The sequence below is a fragment of the Panthera onca genome, chromosome D2, assembly GCF_046562875.1.
Source record: "Panthera onca isolate mPanOnc1 chromosome D2, mPanOnc1 haplotype 2, whole genome shotgun sequence".
NCBI classification, from domain to species: domain Eukaryota; kingdom Metazoa; phylum Chordata; class Mammalia; order Carnivora; family Felidae; genus Panthera; species Panthera onca.
The window spans coordinates 34,170,399-34,190,413 of NC_138349.1; the positions used below are offsets into that span (position 1 = coordinate 34,170,399).

General features: G+C 48.9%; 1 protein-coding gene across 1 annotated transcript; it reads right to left on the reverse strand.

The window, feature by feature from the left end:
- Positions 1-1,739: 1,739 nt before the first annotated feature.
- Positions 1,740-19,883, reverse strand: FFAR4 (free fatty acid receptor 4). Its single transcript, XM_078434605.2, has 3 exons — positions 19,237-19,883; positions 11,109-11,237; positions 1,740-2,405 (listed from the first exon to the last, which is right to left on the reverse strand). Exons 1-3 carry the CDS (start codon positions 19,801-19,803, stop codon positions 2,016-2,018), a joined length of 1,086 nt encoding a protein of 361 aa, XP_078290731.1. The 5' UTR covers positions 19,804-19,883; the 3' UTR covers positions 1,740-2,015.
- Positions 19,884-20,015: the final 132 nt, after the last annotated feature.

Below are 20,015 nucleotides of genomic sequence, written 5' to 3' on the forward strand. Positions count from 1 at the left end.
TTTGGCTCTTGTTTCTCCCCTCCCCCCCTCCACCGCCTCTTTGTCGCAGAGATAATTCATAAAAATGGAGACCTGTAAACACAATGTGATGACTCCTAATGTTGTATCTTTGGGCCCAAGTTTCCCATCCCTGCCTCCAACTGCCTACTTTCCATTGGATCTCATTGGGATCTCAAATTTATCCCCAAATGAAACTCCTGGCTCTCTCATCCCCCATTCTTCTCCTAGTCTTTCCCCATTTTTCTGGCCTGCTGGATCATCCAATCATTGTTCATCCAAGAGTCACCTTCGAATCCTCTCTTTCCCTCATGTTCTACATCCTGTCTGTCAGTAAATCGGGCTTACTCTGCCTTCCCAAAGTAGTCCCAAGATCTTATCTCACAACCCCCTACTAAGGCCACCCACTCTGACTTCCCATTTTTTTTCTACCTCAGCAGCCACCTAATTTGTCAAATTTTTATTCTTGCTCTTCAAAGTCCATCCTTTGCACATCAGCCAGAGTAATATTTAAAAATAGATATTAGGTCATATCAGTCTCCAACTGCAAACCTCCAGTGGTTGCCCATTGAACACAGAATAAACTCCCTATGTGGCCTCCCAGGCCCAACATAGTTCAGCCTTATCCCTTCTCTGGTTTCAATCAATGGGCTCCAGCAGGGCACCCCTCTGTCCTGGCATCAACAACAGTGTGTAACACAGAAGAGGATCAGTCAATAGTTTGCTTTGCCTACACCAGTCTTCTTTCTGTTCCACAAGTATACCAGCCCCTTTGCACCAGGACCAGTGTTGACAATGTCTGCAAAGCCCTATTCCCCTGGATTCTGATGGTTGGCTCTTTCTGGTGGTTTATTTTTTGGCCCAAATATCAACCCCAGAAAGGTCTGCCACCTCCCATCCCATCCAAATTGCCATCAGTGTCCTATTTAAAAATAGGCCCCTCCCCCCATCTCATCCAAATTGCCATCAGTGTCCTATTTAAAAATTTTTTTCATGTTTATTTATTTTTGAGAGAGAGAGAGACAGAGCATGAGCATGAGCATGAGCAGGGAAGGGGCAGAGAGAGAGGGAGACACAGAATGTGAAGCAGGTTCAGGCTCTGAGCTGTCAAAACAGATCCTGACGCAGGACTCAAACTCATGAACCATAAGATCATGACCTGAGCTGATGTTGGACGCTTAACCAACTGAGCCACCCAGGTGCCCCATCACTGTCCTATTTTCTTCATGATGTGAATCCACTCTATAATGCTATATTATTTACTGATTTCTGTTTAGTGCTTCTCCCCCAAAATAGAAGGTAAGTAAGCCCCATAAGGGCATGAGCCATGGCTGTCTGGTTCACCGCTGTGTTCCCAGCACCAAGAACACTGGCCATACCATGGGCTTAAGAGGCACCTGACAGGTGGATCCATGGAGGGAATCACTTATGCTCTCACTCTCAATGTTTTGAGTCATTCTATCTCTTCTCTGATTCCATAACATGGCTTCCCCTAAAGAGGTACATGGCATTTCTTATAAGTGAAAAACTAAAGTCACTTTAATTTTTTTGAATTTCTTTGGAAATTCCTCAAGTTTTGTTGACATTATTGAATAGTCTTGAGGCCTCACAAGTCCAGGGTGGGGACCTACAGTGGCAGTGAACCTTCAGGGAGAAACCTGAGTATTAGATCACTTTCAAGACTCACTCCAGAAACCAGCATGGTGTGGCTTTATATGTAAGAGATGTGATTGCTGAACAGCTATAAATAAAAATTTATTAAACTCAATCATATTACAAACACACTGGAAAAAGTTCATATTTAAAGGGAGCCCATAACAAATCCTTTTATGAAGGGTAAAATTGTCATACTGATTGATCACCCCTTAATTTACTGGTGCTATAAATGTGTATTTGCATAGGTCACATTTTCTTAAAGCAGGCTACAGTGATGTGATGGTCCTGGAAATAAACTCCCTTTGAAAGCGTATCCTAGCTTTCCAGAGGGTGATAAACTCTGCCTATAGAGAAAAATTTAATTAGTTGGAAATAACGGACAGATCATTTCTTCTGACAGATGTATCTGTAAACATGGCTCCCTTTTCTGGGTAGAAGAAGCAGTGGAAAATTTTCCTCCATTCATTCCTAAACAGTGACATGTTATAGAGAATGGGGTTCAGGGCTGAGTTGGCAAACGTGAAGGCCACCACCCAGAAGAAGAGGGATGGCCAGATGACCAGGTCCTGCTTGAAATTCTGGATCAAGATGAGGAGGATGGTGATGATGATGGGGCTCCACATAATGAAGAAGGAGATCATGAGCAGGAAGAGGGTACGGAAGAGCCGGAAGTCCTGCTGGGACACGCGGATATGGTGGCTCTCCGAGGAAGCCAGGTTCACCGTGAGCCTTTTCCTTGATGCCTTTGTGATCTGCAGGAACACAAAAACAAAGCCAGAGCCACAATTTACTGCAGGATGTAGGGGGTTTGGGCTGAGGAGGAACAGAGCATCTAGGAGTTGGAATCTGCCGTCCCTGCTGCCCTGGGGCAACTTTGGAACTTTGTGTGGAGAGGGCCGGTCTCAGTGGCCTCACAACTGCCCATACTTAGGATGCTCTGGGGAATAGGGTCCCTGGCTGGCCCCCTGGATATACGGCCCCCATCCGTATTGTAAATAGAGTTGATGCAGAGGAGTGGAGAGGCTGAACTGAATGGTCTAGAAGAGAAATATGTGAATGGAAGCACATTGCTATGGTCTGAATGCATCCCTCTAAATTCATATGGTGGAACTAACCCCCAAGGTTACGGTATTAGGAGGCAGGGCCTTTGGGAGGTCATCGGGTTATGGGGACAAAGCCTTCATGAATAGGGCCCTTAAGAGAGTCTCAAGACAGCTCCTTCAGTCTTTCCACCATGTGAAGACAGCAAGAAGCTGGCAGTCTGCAGCCAGAAGAGGGCTCTCATCAGAACCTGACTGGGCTGGCACCCTAGCCTTCAACTCCAGCCTCCACAAGTGTGACAAATAAACTGTTGTTTTTAAGCCACCCAATCTGTGGTATTTTGTTATGGCAGCCCAAACACACCAAGACACGCATTTCCCCTATTATTTCTTTTTTTGAAAGTGGTAAGTAAGTAACTGTATAAAAGCAGTATGTGTTCGGGGCACCTGGGTGGCTCAGTCGGTTGAGCGTCTGACTCTTGATTTCGACTCAGGTCATGATCTCGTGGTTTGTGAGATTGAGCCCTGCGTCGGGCTCTGCGCTGACAGTGCAGAGCCTGCTTGGGATTCTGTCTCTCTCCCCAACTCTCTCTCAGCCCCTCCCCCACTCATTCTCACTCTCTCAAAATAAATAAACTAAAAAAATTTTTTTAAATAATAAAAAAAATTGAAAAGCAGGTGGTGTTCAAGGTATAAACTCAAGCAATATGATGCTGAAGGAGAGCAAATTAAAAATATAAGCAAGGCTTCTAGCTTCCTGTACCATCCGTGTTCATTCCCTGGAAGGAACCCGTGACCAGTGTCCTGTCTGTCCTCATGGGAACGCTCTCCCATCACACACATGCCTAGCAATGTGAACACAGATGTCTGCACTGTTGCTTTGCCCACAAATGGGACCACGCTATGCAGCCCCCTCTTAACCCTTCTTCCTTTCCACTTAGCAGCAGGCCTTGGTGCTCATTCCATATAAGCCCAGACAGAAGGCACCTCATCCTTGTTATCTGGCAAGTGGCTGCATAGATTCCACACTGTGGCTGCACCAGGATTTATCCAGGCCCCTATGGATAGATATTTTACTTATTAGCCTTTTTGGAGGCGGGTGTGAGGGCCCTGGTTTAAGTGGCAGTCCACACACACTTGTCCCTTTCTCCTCCCCTCCAGGTTGTTGGGTGGCAGAGAGGGCAGTGGGAGATGGTGTGAGGGTGTGGCCAGTCTGGGCAGACAGGGAGCACTGAACCCCCACATCTGGTTCCTCTCCTTCCACAAGAACAACTGAAATGGATTCTAGTCTTGCCGCAGGCCACTGAGGTGGGGCCATGGAAGGCGGCCGAGACTGGAGGCTGCTCATCTGCCAGGCCGCCTGCTGCCGGGAGCCAGCCTGAAAGCGAAGCTGCTCTGGAAAGGGCCCACAATGCCTGGCGTGCACGCCATTTGGCAATGAGTCCCTGATCAGTAGGGTCTGTTGGCACCACCAGCTACATGGAGACCAGAGGCCATGACCAACCGAAGGGGACGGTCACCTTACAGCGGGGACACATAAGGGATGACTCCATTAGCGGCCTCATCGTGTACACTGTCCACATTGCCCTGCCAAGAAGGATGGAGTCCCTCATACCGTGTCTTACACATATTTTTGAATGATGTTGATGTAAATTCATATTTATTAAGCACTGACTTTGTGCTAGGCTCTGTACATATCACTTGGCTTATCTCTCTACATTCTCCCAACAATTCTGGGACATAGGTACTTTGATGATCCCCATTTTACAGATGAGAAAACTGAGGCTCAGAGTGGCTGAGGAACTTTCCCACCAGTACCCAGCTAAGCAGTTGCAAACCTGGGCTTCAAACTGGGCAGCATGACTCCGGCCCATGCAGTTTGTTTTTTTTTTTTTAATTTTTTTTTAACGTTTATTTATTATTGAGAGATAGAGCGTTCTATGAACAGGGGAGGGGCAGAGAAAGAGAGAGCTCTATGAACAGGGGAGGGGCAGAGAAAGAGGGAGACACAGAATCGGAAGAAGGCTCCAGGCTCTGAGCTGTCAGCAGAGCCCGACGCAGGTCTCGAACTCACAAACTGCAAGATCATGACCGGAGCCGAAGTCGGACACTTGACCAACTGAGCCACCCAGACGCTCCACTCCGTGCCATGCTCTTCATCTTAAACGAGTTTCTTCCTACCCTCTGCTAATCCCCACCAATGGAAATCCTTCTGCCTGGCCTATGACTCCATGCTCTGATGCCAGAAACCCTGAGAAGCCTTCCTAGTTCATCTCCCACAAGGCATCCTGCAGTACTTTGTCTCCAGCATTCACGTGGCCCTTGCCACGTGGACCATGTGGTAGGTGCTGAAGCGTCATTGTTACCTCAGCCACCAGACTGCAGGCTCCACGGGCAGCCCTGTGGCTTCTGTGGCCTGGGGCTCTAGCAAGTGCCTGACAGTGACTGTGAAAAAACAGACAGAGAAATGGACTGACTCATGGGTCGAGTGAATAAGTGGTCGGGTCTGTTTTTAGCACTGACTGATGCCACCGTTTCCTCTGCCCATGGTTCCCATGACTTTCAGGGCGTGAGAAGGAAAATGGGCTCATTATAATCCAATGTGGCTCCTTGCTGCTTCCCACCCCACGTTAAGATGACAAGACTGGGTGACTTTTATCCAGGCTTTAAAATGTCTCTGTCATTGCACAGAATGCTTCATGTGTTTTAGGGGAAATTAAATGCTCAGCTAACTTGAGGATTAACTTTAATCCTTAAAACAAGCCTAGGGGGCAGGTCCTGTCATTACCTGACTTTGGGTATGCAAGATGAAGGCTCTGAGAGGTGAAGGAACACACTCAAGGCCTCATGGTCAAGGTGGAGGAGAAGTGCCCCTCTGGGGAGGCATCTGAGCTCTTCATCATGGGGCTACGGGGGAGCACAGTGCTCCCAGGGATGTGGTCCATGGCCACCTGTGTCAGAGTCACCAGGCGAGCACTTGGGACCACTGTCAGATACTCACTTTTGTGGGTCTGAGTGGGCCCAGAAAGCTGTACTTCTCACAAACTCTGAGTGATCTTTGCTGACTGAAGTATGGGAACCACTTATATAGGACAGCAGATTTGGAATTGCCCCACAGTTCTTCATAAAGAGTCACTTTTTAAACAGTCCTTTTGAGATGGTCCTGAGGGAACCTTCTCTCTATCTCACACCTCTGCCACTCCAGGCCACCACACCACGGTGCTGACAGGTGGGTGCAGGGGGAGGTGGTTCCTCACTGACATGCTCGGGACCTGGGGGTTGGCTCTCCTTGGGGTGCTGCTTGGTCAAGCAGCAACACACAGATTAGAATCTTCAGACAACAGACTCCATCTTTCTAGAGGGCCCACCTCCCTCTCCATCACTGGCAAGCAGGCCCCAAACCTGGGGAATGAGGGCCAGGCATGGAGAAGGGGCTGAATGTTCATTACCTAACACCTCGGTGCTTAGCTAAAACAGAGTTCATTTCTCAGTTGAGCCCCGAGATGCATGAAAGTTTTCCAACTTCAAGCAGTACCCTCATTCTCTCATTCGGAAAATATTTATTGAGCCCCTACCATGTTGTGCCGAGTACTCTCATAGGTGCTGGATATACAGCCGGAAAGAAGGGAGCCCTGCCCCACCCCTCCCCGCTCTTCCATCTTAGTGTGTATCTGGAGAACGAGGAGGGGAACAAGAAAGGGTAGAAGCATCTCCTCTTGCTATGGCAGTGGTTGCTGGGTGACAATGTAAACCAAGCCCCAGAAGCTAGCATTGCCAGCCTGATTGAAATCACTTGGGAGTGACTGGGGGACTATTACCCTGGGAAACTATTGATTGGAAAAAGCCACTGGAGATGTATAGCACGCTTGAGTCATGAGGAAAGAGGAAGCAGGGAAGGCAGAACCGTGGATAAGGCCACTGCCCTGAGCACGTGAGGCAGCTTTGGAAGGGAAGTGCCCAGGTGAAGCCTGCTCTCCAGTCCTTGCCCAGGGCAGAGCCAGCAACCCCGACAGGGACTTTAGAGCAGTGTTCCCCGAAGGAGACCCATAGAGCACCAGTGCAAAGAGATGCTCTGTGGGGAGAAGGGGGTCTGTGGTCAGATTTAGTGGTGCTGCCTCCTCTATTCCTGGGTTGGAGACTCTCAAAGAACATTAGCCTGAGGCCTCCCAGACGTCCTGCTGCAAAGACACCTATTTAACATTGACTCATTGGTGGTTCCTAAACTCATTTGATCACGGACCCCTTTGTGATATCTAACAGCCCATGGAGACCTAGAGAGTGCTTTAGGGGAGATGCTGCTTTAGAGGAATAAAAGATTGGGGTGATTTCAAAGAGGCACTTCTCACGCCTATAGATGGAAACTGAGGCAGAGACAGTACCGACAGGTAAGAGGTAGACCTGGTGGGAAAGAGTTGGCAGATGCAGTTATGTGTCTTATGGTTTCTGATGATTTGTTAGTTGGGTCTCTATGAAAACAGCTGATTGATGCTGATGTTCAATTCATTTTACAGAGTTACGCTCATAACAGAAAAATTTCAGCTGGGAAGCTGATCCAGTGTCTCTGAGTTATGAGTATCATAGCGAGTATGAGCTCGTGGGGTGGAAAGTCCTTTTTTAAAGGTCTTATATTTGCATTAACATGATTTTCAAAACCACAACATTAGATAGCTTTCAAATTCAATTCTAGCAGCTTGTTCAAAATATTATCATATCCACACTCTCATTTTATTGTGTTTAACAACCCACTGAGGCCTGTTGACCCCCAGACAAAACTGAGGCCCGCAGTAGTTAAATGACTTGCCTGTGTTAAAGTCACACAGGAATAAAGCTTGGACTAGAAGCTAGGTCTTAGGACTTTTTGTTCAATGGTTTCCCCACTGTGCGAAAGGAGAAGGTAGAGTTGGCCATTTCACTGTGTTCCAAAGTTTGTCTTACTCATTCAGTGAGTGTTTGCTGAGTATCCACAATGAATAAGCCAGGCTCTGTGCTAGGCATAGAACTATAGCAGTAAACATAAGAAAGTCCCGGCCCTCATGGAGACTGCATTCTAGTGTGCAAAACAGATGCTTTACAAATAAATACACATAAATGGAATATGACAGGCATGGTAAGTGTACAGAAGAGAAATATATCAGGGTAATGAGGGACTAGAGAACGATGAGAAGGCACTCTGGGGAAGAGCCTTCTGAGCAGAGACCTAAATGGAGTGGAGGAGTGGCCCACACAGAAATTGGGGGAATGGAGATCTGGGAGAGGAAATCACAGGTGCAAAGGCCCTGAGGCAGCTGTGTGTCGGCATGTGTGAGGAGTAGCCGCCAAGGTGGACACAAGAGAGAGTGAGAAGATGATGTGAGAGGGCAGGCAGGGGCCAGATCACACAGGGCATCAAGGTGAGGGCTTTGAGTTTTGCTCCACACATGAGGGAAGTGATGGGGTCTAAATGGTATCTTCGAGTCACTACTGAGAGCACTGTTTCATAACGGTGAGTCATGATAGATATTCTCTTTCACCCAGGAGCTGCCTTGGGGTCTGTGATGGGAGGAACTGAAGGCTGGCCATGGGTTTATATCAAAGTGTCCGGAAAGTGATGAACAGGAATCTAAAGGCTGATGGATATGAGGACCCCTCCCCCAACTCATCAGGGCTCTTGGGGTCTCCTGGAATGTTTCCATGTGGGCCCTGGCCTGAGAAAAAGATGGAAGAGGGTGGGAAAACCTTTCCATGGAGTAAGTCAATCCTCCCTCAGAAGGCAGCTGAGTCGTCTCAGGTGAAGTGCAGTGGGGCAGACCGGAGCCCTCGTGGCCTGCAAGGAACTCAGGAGCGGGACCGCCCTGCCCGAGCGTCGGCTCCTAGCTCTTGCCACGCTCCAAATCTGGACTCTGCAGTTTATTCTCTCAAAAAATCTCAGGGGTACCTTTTCCCAGCATGCTCTGAGGGTAGGGTCAGAGGAATAGCCATGCCTAACAAATAACAACAGATGTAGTCTACTCACCCCCCGCTACAGGCAGGCACGGCTCTGTGGGTCCCCAGTAGTATTCCTGACGTGTCTCCCAACAACCCTACACTGTCCGAGTTATCATCACCATTTTGCAGATGAGGGAACAGAGGTCCAGAGAAAGTGAGTAACTTGCTAAAGGCCACACAACAAGGACTCAAAAGCATGGTTACTGGAAGAGCCCTTTATGTCTCCATGTCTGCCTTTCCTAGCCCTCTCCTCTTCTCTCTTCTCCCCCTTATTCACTTCTTTCATCCGTGTGGTGTTCAATGGTTTGCCAAGCATTTTCACACTGAGTTCTAGCATCACTCTGTCCTGTGTAGTAGAGGCTCACTGCATCGAGCAGCAGTCCTGTTGTCTGTCTCCCCTTCCCCTTCCTGTGTTGGAGCTCCTTCTGAATAGAAAAATGTGACCTGCTCACTCTTGACCAATCTCCACTCCCCACCAGCACTTTGCAGAGAGTAGATCCTCAACAAATATTTGTCTGAGGAATTAAAGTGTTGGGACGCTGGGGCCAGACTGCCTGGGTTCAAATCCTGATACCACTGCTTATGAGCTATGTGATCTTGGGCAAGTTACTTAGCCTCTCTGCATTGGTTTCTTCATCTGTAATTCTTATTAGGATTAAATGAATTCATTCCTGACACATTTTAAATACTACACAAATATTTGTTAAATCATTTTTTAAAGGATTCATTTTAAATTTCTCTTCCTTATTCCCTCACTTCTTTTCTTTTAAGGTAATAATAGCTAACACTTACATAGCATTTACACATGCCAGGCCCCTACTGCAAGCGCTTTACAGACCTTGGCTCCAGGCCTGAATCTGCCTCATACCCTTGAACAAGCCCCAGGCTGGATGTCACTAAAGTGGGTCACAAGTCAATCGGTGGGGAACAGTCTAGGGAATAGATTGGGGATCCATCTCCCACAGGACCCAGGATTAACAGACTCGGATAGAGGCTGGCCTGGTTCTGAGCAGCTAAGAAGGTTCTAGATCCTCAGCTACAAAGAAAAGGCCATAAAAAGTAGCCAGATAGCAAGCAGGACCTACAGGGCTCCGCTTCGATAAAATTGTTTGCCAGATGACCTGTAACATGCAATAAAACCAAGATTCAACAACTGTAAACCTTCAAGAGGACTCAAGGTTTTGCATGAAACCTGAGATGAGCATGAACATATATGTACATGCTACTTGCCTGAGCCAGAGCTGTACATGCGAATGGGCCACCTCAGGAGGTGGGACACAGGCTGGCAGGGTCCTTTTTACATCCCTGTACATACCTCCAAAGTAGACATTACTTCCTGGCTCAGCGCACTTTTGAAAAGCACCTTCCCTGGGAGTGTGGGGTAGCAATGGGAAGGTACCAGGAAGGGGCTTCTGGGAATATTCTGTTTCTCGGTCTGTTTCTGGGAGCTGCTTCTAGGAGTCAGCTGTGCACGCATGCTGGGGATGCTTTTTTGGATGTATATTATACTTCAATAAAAAGTTTTTAAAAGTGTACATTCTCTATCACTGTATTGCTATCTGTGATGGGGTAACAATGGACTCAACCCAAAAGCCCATAAAGTGAATTATATCACATCTGTATGATGGAAGACCATGAAGCCATTAAAAAGAATGAGGCAGAGATATGAGAGCAAACATGGAAAGATATTCCAGTATAGTGTTAAGCCGATAAAGGAAATTACAGAGCAAAGAGTGTTATCTCAAATCTGAAACAAACAAACAAACAAACATTGGGTTGACCCATGGTGAGTAGTTGATATTCGACCATTTTATATGGTTTATCATACATATATAACATACATTCATTATACTCATGGCATAAAAATATGCATATAGGCACATCTATAAAAAAAGTAACCTGAAAAATACACTTTGAACTGTTAATGGGAGTAGATGTTTAGTTTCTGTATCACACATTTCTATATGTCTTTAATTTCTTTTAATTTTTTTTAAGTGTATTTATTTTAAGAGAGAGCACAAGCAGGGGAGGGGCAGAGAGAGAGGGGAGAGAGAGAACTCCAAGCAGGCTCTGCACTGGCAGCGCAGAGCCCTGATGCAGGGCTCAGACTCACAAACCATGAGATCATGACCTGAGCCAAAATCAAGAGTCAGATGCTTAACTGACTGAGCCCCTCAGACACCCCTTCAGTTTAATTTTTTGTAATGAGCTTTGTATTACTTTAGTGACCAGCAAAATTAGTAATAATAATAATAACAATCACAAAGATATAACTTAAAAAAAATATTACATTCTCACTCCTTAGTGTTGCAGAGGGGGTAGACCTGGGCAGCGAGCCAGGCCTGGACCAGCGTGAACTCTGAGGTAACTTCGCCCTGGAAAGGCTAAGATTCCATCTGAAATACCCCCGGCTTCGGTGCAGTTCAGCTGTGGCCCTTGAAGTACACATACCTGTAAAATCTTGGAGTAGCTGATCACAATGAGCAATCCCGGCATCAAGAAGTTCAAAGTAACAAACGACACATCCCAGGAGATTTCTCCAGCGATGCTGGGCCAACTCAGTGTGCAAATCGGAATTTCCTGGTTACAAGAAGGAAGAAAACGTCACTTAAGTGGTGGCTTCTTGTTTGGCTTGAGCTCAGTCCCAGTAGGAGGGTACCTAACCTGTTACACTGTTGTGTCACCGTTACACAACCAGGTTGACAGGATACCCCCGCATCCTTTCCCCTGCCCACACAAACACCCCGACAGGCCCTCAGAATACCCATAATTAATCCTCCCATTCTCCAGGAGACTCAGCTGGGTGTCAGGGTCACATGCAGGTAACAGCTCAAGTTAGCTGCAGGCAGGACTCCAGGCCCAGTGCTCTTTCCCCTCCTGAACTGAGCTGCAAAGAGCCCTTGAGCCTTCTCTTCATTTTACAGGTGAGAACCTGAGCCCTGAAAGGCCACACAGACTGGAAGCGACACGCATATGAAAACAGGCAAAAGGTTCCAGTGCAGTCACAGTGGGACTACTGAAGGCACCAGAAACAACATTGTGGCATCATTTAGGGGAATGACGGTGTCTAAAATGTGTCAAGCCGCATCAGAGATGGCTGGGGCTTACTCCAAGACAATACTGGTGCCCAGACTTGGAAGCTCTTTCCTCCTGTGTCCCTCCTCCAGGGGAGCACGCTACAGCCCTGTACAATTCTCCATCATTCAAGATGTAAAACCACTGGAAAGGGGTGGAAAAGCATGCTTTGTGGCCTTTGCTGCTGTCAGTAGGCTGGGCTGAATTCAAACGTTTGACAGTAATTACACACCTTGAAGCATATAGGGACCTTCTTACATGGTTACTAGGAGCTGCTGGAATAATCCACTCCATCGATAGGTCAATGGTCTGCCTGTCTGTCTGTTTGTCTGTCTCTCCTCCCAAACAAACTCCTCATGCGTGCTTGACTGTAGGAACAGAACTTTAGAAAGCAAGTTGCCCTAAACACTTCTGAACGTGTAGAACAGAATTTTAAGAGCACATTCTGTGTACAAAGAGCACATTATTGACCTCTGGTGGACAAGGCATCTTAACCAATGGGGTAGTAGTATTTTTTTAATGTTTATTTGTTTATTTTGAGAGAGAGTGAGTGAGCAGGGGAGGAGTAGAGAGAGGGGGAGAGACAGAAAATCCCAAGCGGGCTCTGAGCTGACAGCATGGGGCTTGATCTCATGAACCATGATATCATGACCTGAGTCAGACGCATAACTGATTGTGCCACCCAGGCGCCCCAATGTAGTAGTATTACTTATAGCATCATTCATTTATTCATTCAGCCTATATTTATTGAATGCTACACTAAGTAAAGGCAAAGAACTTTCCTCATGTATATCACAACTGAGTGGTCAAATTCAAAATGCAGCCAAATAGTCGCTTCTTTTCCTATTAACAGAAAATAGTAAGTCTGATATTCACTGAGCACTTATCTATGCCAGGAAACACTTTAAATACATTACCTCATTGAATGTTTGTAGCATCCATATTGAAATGCATATTACTATTTTTCCCACTACACCGAGCAGAAAACTAAGGCTTAGAAACACCCTCCTAAAACAATAGTTTAAAGGTGTAGTACTTTTTAATCATAGAATATCTTCCCATGAGAGCTAAGTAGTTATAAAAGAAATCCAGAGACATACCAAGAAAACTCTAAGGCAAGTCAAGCAGGGAAGAATGCCCAAGGGCCCCCAACTCTTTCCAAAAGCCTTCTCCAGAATGTCTGCCAAAATCTCTCCAGGCTTAACATGATTTTGTAGAAGAATACGTAATGATAGAGCTGGGTGTTCTCCCTTCAATAGGGGCAAAAAACTAGATCCTCAAACGATCTGCTTTGCCCAGTGCTGTTGAAGAAAATGTGTAGGTGTGAATGAACAGATATACACCTACACACGTGCACACACAAACACACACACACACACACACACACACACGCATATGCATAGAAAAAAGACTGGAAGGATACAGTCCAGAAAATTAAGTGTCTGTTTCCTGGTGGGACTCAAGTTATTTTTGTTCTTTCTAAATCTTCTAGAATGTGCCAAAAAAAGGGCGATAAACGTTAATTTTTTTAAAAAATGATGATCAAACATGAAACCATGATAGTTTAGCAGACCTAATCAGCTATTTTTTCGTTTCAAAAACAATGAACGCATCCCAATTTCATGACTCTGAGGAAGATGCTCTTTCACCTTTTGATTTGTAGCACTCACCCCAGGCCCAGAGTGTGATAAGGAAGTGAGATAAGAACTTTGCACAGCACCTCACACATGACCGAAGAGACAGTGTGGCTGGCCTGTGTGGACTGAATCATTTATATGCTCTTTAGAAAGCTTTATATGGTACCATTGTTTACGCGCAGAGTTTATTCTCATTAAGAAATTTAACAGCAGGCGCCAGGCCCAAAGTCAGTGAGCTGGCTTGGTATTATAATTGCGTTTTTGTGGGAAAATCCATCTGACTTACGTTATTTTGATTCTAGGTATTCTGACCCAGGCTGTGACTTAAGAGAGAGTGTGACAGTGAGTCAACTCTGGACGGCGGAGACATGAGTCTTATAATATTCTCTGTACTTTTTCTGCACATTTTGGAAGTGTTTCCTGATTTTAAACAGGAAATTTGAAAACCAGACGTGCTAGGCGCATTTATGACTGAGCTACAGAAGCAGAGTGGCCGAGTCAACAACTGTCCTTTAATTGGTTTGTTCAATCACTCACTGACTCCAGCCACAGTGGCAGCCACAGTGAGGATGCGCAAGGTGAGGCCCCTGCCCTCGAGGAGGCTATGATGTGCTTAAGGAGAGAGAGAAGGGCTAAGAAACTTCAATACAGGGCAGCGAGCTGGCAATGCCCAGAGCTACGGATGACAGGAGAGCACAGTCACCAGGGAGAGTGGCCTCCCGGAGGGGTTGTGTTCACTGTGCCCAGAGGCATGGGGCTGTGGTCAGGAGAATGGGGAGGCTGGAGTTCGGGACAGGACAGGAAGGGACAAAGTCAGGAGGCCACGTACAGGGTGTTATGTGGTTAAGTGTGACTTGTATCCCCATCCCAACCTCTACCTCTCCCTGGCAATCTCATCCATTGCCATGGCTTCATTTCCAAGTTGCAGCTGCATTTTCCAGCCCTGTCTTGTTCTGTCTTCAAAACAGGTCCCAGTGTCCTGAGGACATCTCTGAAGGATGCCTCACAGGTATGACAAGGCTCCAATGTCCCACCCCAGAAGGCTCCACCTCCTGCCGTCACTGACTCGGGGCCTGGAGAAGCCATTCCCAATGCTGCCAGCAACCTGAGTACGGGCCTTCTGCCTTCTCCTCCCTACCTTCTGCCTTCACAGATACCCAGTGGACTCACGTATTTCATTCTCACCGGCCCACCCTTCCCGGACCTGGTCCATCTCTCACCTTGGAAGTCCAAACTCTCTAAAAGACCACAGCTGGCCCTTCTCCAGCTGGCCTCCACCAACCCTTCCGGCACCACGTCTTGCCAACCTGTGGACTCTTTCCTCTGCTTGTAATGTCCCTCCGGTTCCCCACGTCCTTGTCTGGCTAACTGCCTTTTGTCTTCACACGCAGCTGAGACATCACCCATTCTCTTCTAAGAAGACCCCGGTGGCTGGGGGTATCTGTCTACAGGCACCGCTCCACGCTGCCCCCTCTCCACACTGGCTAACTTATTTGCAGATGCCGCCTGATTCCAGCTGTTCCCCGCCATCCTTCTGTAATGACGCTTCTTGGAGTACCGTCGAGGATCCCTTTGTAAATCATTCTCCCTGTTCCACCTCTTCAAACAAAATGGGAGACTTCGAGATCACTTGAAGGAACTGGGAATCCTAGTGGATATCTCCTTGTCTCTCCGCTTCCCAGCCAGAAAAGAAAGAATATATCAGTGCAAGAGATGAACTTTCTTATATCTTAAAGGATCCTCTACTACTAACAAAGGCAAGCAAATTGCGTTGATCTCCTCAGCTAGTTTGCACTCAGCAGAGGCACCGTGACATGATTGGCCTGGTGTTAAATTGGGGCAGAGCATTAGGACCAAGGGCTCCCAAGGAAATGTGAACTTGCAGGCAGTGGCACAGGAGTGGGGTGGGGGGAGGTGGAGGAGGGACACAGAGCCAGGCTAAATTCTGGTTCCATCCCTTGCCTGCTCTGGGACTTTAGGCATTTTCCCCTTCGGAAGATGAACAAACAAACACCTGTTTGTAGGATTTCTGTGAGAACCAAACTGTGCCAGGATCCGAGACCGTCTGCATTCTCATTACCTGCACCTCCTGGAACAGGACAGTGTCTCGGTCACATGACTCATGATGAGGGCAGGGGGCACGGGTGCTCAGTAAATGTTTGTACAATGAATGGGCAGCACATTCTGGCCGGGGTGCACGGTCCCCCCCCCAGCCTGCCATTGAGCCAGCGCCCCGCCGGGGCCACAGCATACACAGGCAGGAATCCCACTGGACCAGGCTGAGGTGACCTGGCTGAGACGTCTGTGTTGCCAGGATGTGCCCACCCCCTTAAAACGGCAGCCTATTATCTTACTGCAATCAGAAGAATTACACTATTTGAAGAATGTTTGAAATATTTATAACCAAAGATAAGGAAACTAATAATAGCTGGCAATTCGTGAGTGCTTAACTGTGTATGTGCCAGGTGGTGGCCCATTTACCGAACATTAGTCCCCATGGCAATCCTATGTTAGACTGTTATCACTCCCATTCTGCAAATGGGGAAAGGAAGGTATAGAGACGTGGGACCACTTGCCTCTGGCACACAGCTCCTAAAGGGCTGACACTGGAATTCAGACTCAGAACGTCGGACTCCAAAGTGCACGCACGCTCCTAATACCGAATTATCTAGCGTTTTCAGCATGCCTGTTATTTCGTCATCCCTTCAGGGAAGGGTTAGAGAGCCTGGTCACCCTGGATTGTGGGCACCCGCTGCCCAAATGGGCAAAGGTACTCATGTTCCTGTTTTGGGGAGGAGGAGGGGTGCTCAGAATAGCAGAAAGCTCTGAGACGTACTGTTTCCCTGGCCAGCGCTCCTTGAGAGGAGGCAGCCAGTGTGTGCTTGGGGTTACTTAGTTTTCTCGGCCGGTGGTTTGGGTAGGAAAGTGTCTCCCATCCCAAACCTCCATATTTAGTGTCCAAGTGGGAAGGGGCAGGCAGAATCTAGACAGGAAGCTGGGAACAGAGGATTGAGAAAACAAGCTTTTGCTAATTTTAAATGTGAGACTCCATTCAGTCTAGCCTAGATCCTTCTCTCTTTTTTAAAATGGCCACACTCCGCCCCCCCCATTTCTTATTCTTTCCAACTTATTTTTTCAACCCTTCATCCTCAGTTTGCTCACCTATAAAATGAGTTGTTTCGTACATGCTCAGGTCACAGCCCTTGAGGGACAGGGGAGTTTTTCTGTTCCTTGGCTTACTGGCAGGTGCATGTGGTGGGGGTGCGGGTGGGGCAAAGACAAAGAGGATGGAGAGCTGGAAAGGACCATGCTGGCTTTTCATTCCAAGCTCCCTGACCCCACTTCTACTAATGTCAGGGAAGAGGGCTCCTGTGGCCGACTCACCTGGCCCCCAGTCTTCTCCGGTGCTCTCCCAGTGGTTTTGTCCAATCCCTCTCCCTCTCTTATGATCAAGGAGGTGTTTCTGCATTAATACAAGAGGGGTCTGTGTGCTCAGCCCCAAAGGAGACGGAGTGAAAGCCACCACAACATGAGTCTCCATGGAAGCGCTTTGCAGCACAGCTCTGGTCATCCCGGAAGTGCCGGCGAGGGCTCTGACCAGAGGTACCTTCCACCAGAGGTGCAACTACAGAGTGACCAAACAGGGAGGATCCCTCCATCTGAGCAAAGGCCTTCTTGCTCAACAACCACCTGTGTCCATGTAGGCAAGCAGTTACACTCTGGGCTTTTGGCTGGGAGGGGACTAGAACCTCACTTTTTTAGTGCTATTTGCCAGTTAAGTATAAGTGTACCTGAAGCAATTGTAAAAGGGAAGGGCATAAGGCACATGTCTGGAACATGAGATACCCGTAAGATATATTCAATGTGATCTTTAATTTCCTGAGTGTCATTTTGTCTGTAAGAAGAAAATGGGGAGAAGTCCCTCAAGATCTGTGAAAATACAGAAACACTGTGACTCAGTGAGAGAATAACTTAAAAAAAAAATCCAAAGATTGAGGGCAGAACGTTAGCCTCCAGCTGATCCAGTGGATCTGGGGTGAGCCTGGCCTTCCACTTATTCTAGAAGCATCTAAGTGACCCACCCTGATTCTCAGGTATAGCTGGGTTGAGGAGGACAGGGCTGCCCACTAAGTTAGGGTCCTTGGCCCACCACACCAAAGGCACCCCACCAACTTAGCCGATCCCAGCTATCCTGGCCTGCACTTGAGGGGTATGGCCACAGGCTTACATGTTCTTTGATGAAGTGCCATGGGCCTGACATGGTTCCTGCCTATTAGTCATTCAAGGCCTTAAAACAAAACAATCAAATAAAAAGCCCACAATGTATCCCATGCAAAAAACAAACTATTAGGAAAGAGACTTGTAGATTTCATCTGTGTGAAAAACAAAAAATAAAAAAAGGATAGTGCTTATACAGGATGCAGACTTCTCCCCACACCCCACTAAGAGGACTGTGTGAGAGACTGGTCTGGGGAAAGCCCCAGAGAAGCCCATCTCTGTGTCCATGCTCCAGAGGATACACCCAGCGGAACATCCCCTGGTGGGACTGTCCACTTCCGTAGTGAGAAGCCTTCCCCCAGGTTACATCTCATCCCCGTGCCTTCCTACCTTCTCACTCCCTTCTGGTCACTGTGCAGGCCTCTCTTTGGGACTGTGGTTTGTGAGGGTTTTGCTCAGGTTAGAAATCCAGCGAGTTGTAGAGAAAGGGAGGGGGTGAAGAAACCAGCTTAGGGCAGACCCTGTGAGAGGCTGAGCCTGGAGCAGGACTCATCCCTTCCTTTACGGTGCACAGACCTATGTCCTCTCCCTGTCCCTCCCCATGAGGCGTAGAAAACCCAACACACTGGGATGACAGCCAGAACAGGCGGCCACTGTCCTACACCCGGCCCGTGCCCACAAGTCATGAGCTGAATCAAACTGCAACAGCGCAGTGGGGCAGCAACGCCGACAGACCTGGACCTCGATTCTGGACTGCGCAACTGGAGTCACCCTCGAGCCAATGTCAGAACTGTCTGCAGAACCTTTGTCAGGTTGTGGACCCCCACTGAGTTCCTAATGACAACTCTGGGCATACTACTCAGAATAAAGCTCTGGCAGCCTCTGGAACCTGCAGGACGTTTGGGGTGCCCAGGGTACTCTGAAGCCACCTGTCCCCCAAGGCTCCCAGGGCAAGGTCCTGCGGTCTAGTGTAATCCTTCTGTCTTGCAGTTGGAAAAGCTGAGGCCCTGGGAGGGGGAGTCACAACACCCCTGGTGGCAGCGTTGGGTCTGGGGTCCCTGGGTCTCCAATGCCCTTTCTCCCTGACTCTGCAAAGCAGGACACTTACCCAGCCTGTACTGAATCTGCCGTGCACGATCTCAACTCCAACTCGCCTGCCGTGCACGATCTCAACTCCAACTCGCACCAAGGATGACATACCCTGAGCAAGTCATTCCCCTGTGTGCCTCAGCTTCCCCATATGTAAAGTAGATGTGATAGCAAGAGTACCGTAGCACCCTGCCAGGAAACAGAATTCAACATACGGCAATGCGATTAGCCATTCCGGACCCTCGAACTTCCATCTGACTGGCCGCTAAGCTCTCCGTTATTTCACTGACCTCGAAATGAAGGGTACACTTTACAGGCATTTGGGGGACTCCACTTACAAGGTTTTGGAGGGCGTTTATGGGACCTACGTCGCTGCGGTGAAATTTAAGAGCTAAAACTTCAGAGCGCCGGGCACAGTGTCACAACTATTAAGCGCAACAAATGGCCTGTGATTGTTTTGTTGTTACTGTTATTCATCGTCCCTGGTCGCCGTTTCCGTCGGACCCCCGCCTGCCGGCCCGCCCCAGACACCGGCGGGGCGCGCACCGCCCGGCGCTCACCTGGTCCCGACCGGAGAGCCGCTGCGGAACGACTTGGAAGAAGACGCAGAGGGGCAGCGCGGCCAGCGCCGAGTAGCCCCAGATGAGCGCCAGCAGCGCGGCCCTCGCCCGCCGCCCCAGGCCCCGCACGCCCCGCTGCAGGCGAACGATGCACACCATGCGCTCCAGGCTGACGGCCGCCAGCGTGAGGATGGTGACGCTGCCGCTCAAGCTCATCACGTAGAAGAGCAGGTGGCAGGCGACCGGGCCCAGCAGCCAGGCCTCAGTCCATCGCACAGCCAGCACGGGCGGGATGGCGCTGGTGAAGAGCAGGTCCGCGCAGAAAAGGTTGAGCACCAGGCAGGCGGTGGTGCCGCGGCGCCGTCGGCGCGCCACCAGCACCAAGGCGCACACGTTGCCCAACAGCGACACCGCAAAGATGAGCGCCAGCACGACCGTCTCCACAGCGGTCAGCACCAGCCGGTGGTCTCCCTTGACGTCGGAGAAGAATGGGAAGCGGGTGCGGTTGGCCCGCTCCAGGCTGCGCGGGGACCCAGTGCCCGCCGCCTGCGCGCACTCAGGGGACATACCCTGCGCCCGGCGGCCCGCAGCCGTCTGCTAGCGCGCTCATCTGGGAGGCGACTGAGCGCCAAGGCGGGGAAAGAGGGAGGGAGGCGGTTGCGACATCTCCCCTCTGGCCCCCTCCCGCCGCAGGAGCGCCGGCGCTGGGCGTTGTGAGCTGAGCCTGGGGCGCGCGGGAACGAGGAAGTGCCAGGCGTCGCCACTGGAAACACCCCAGC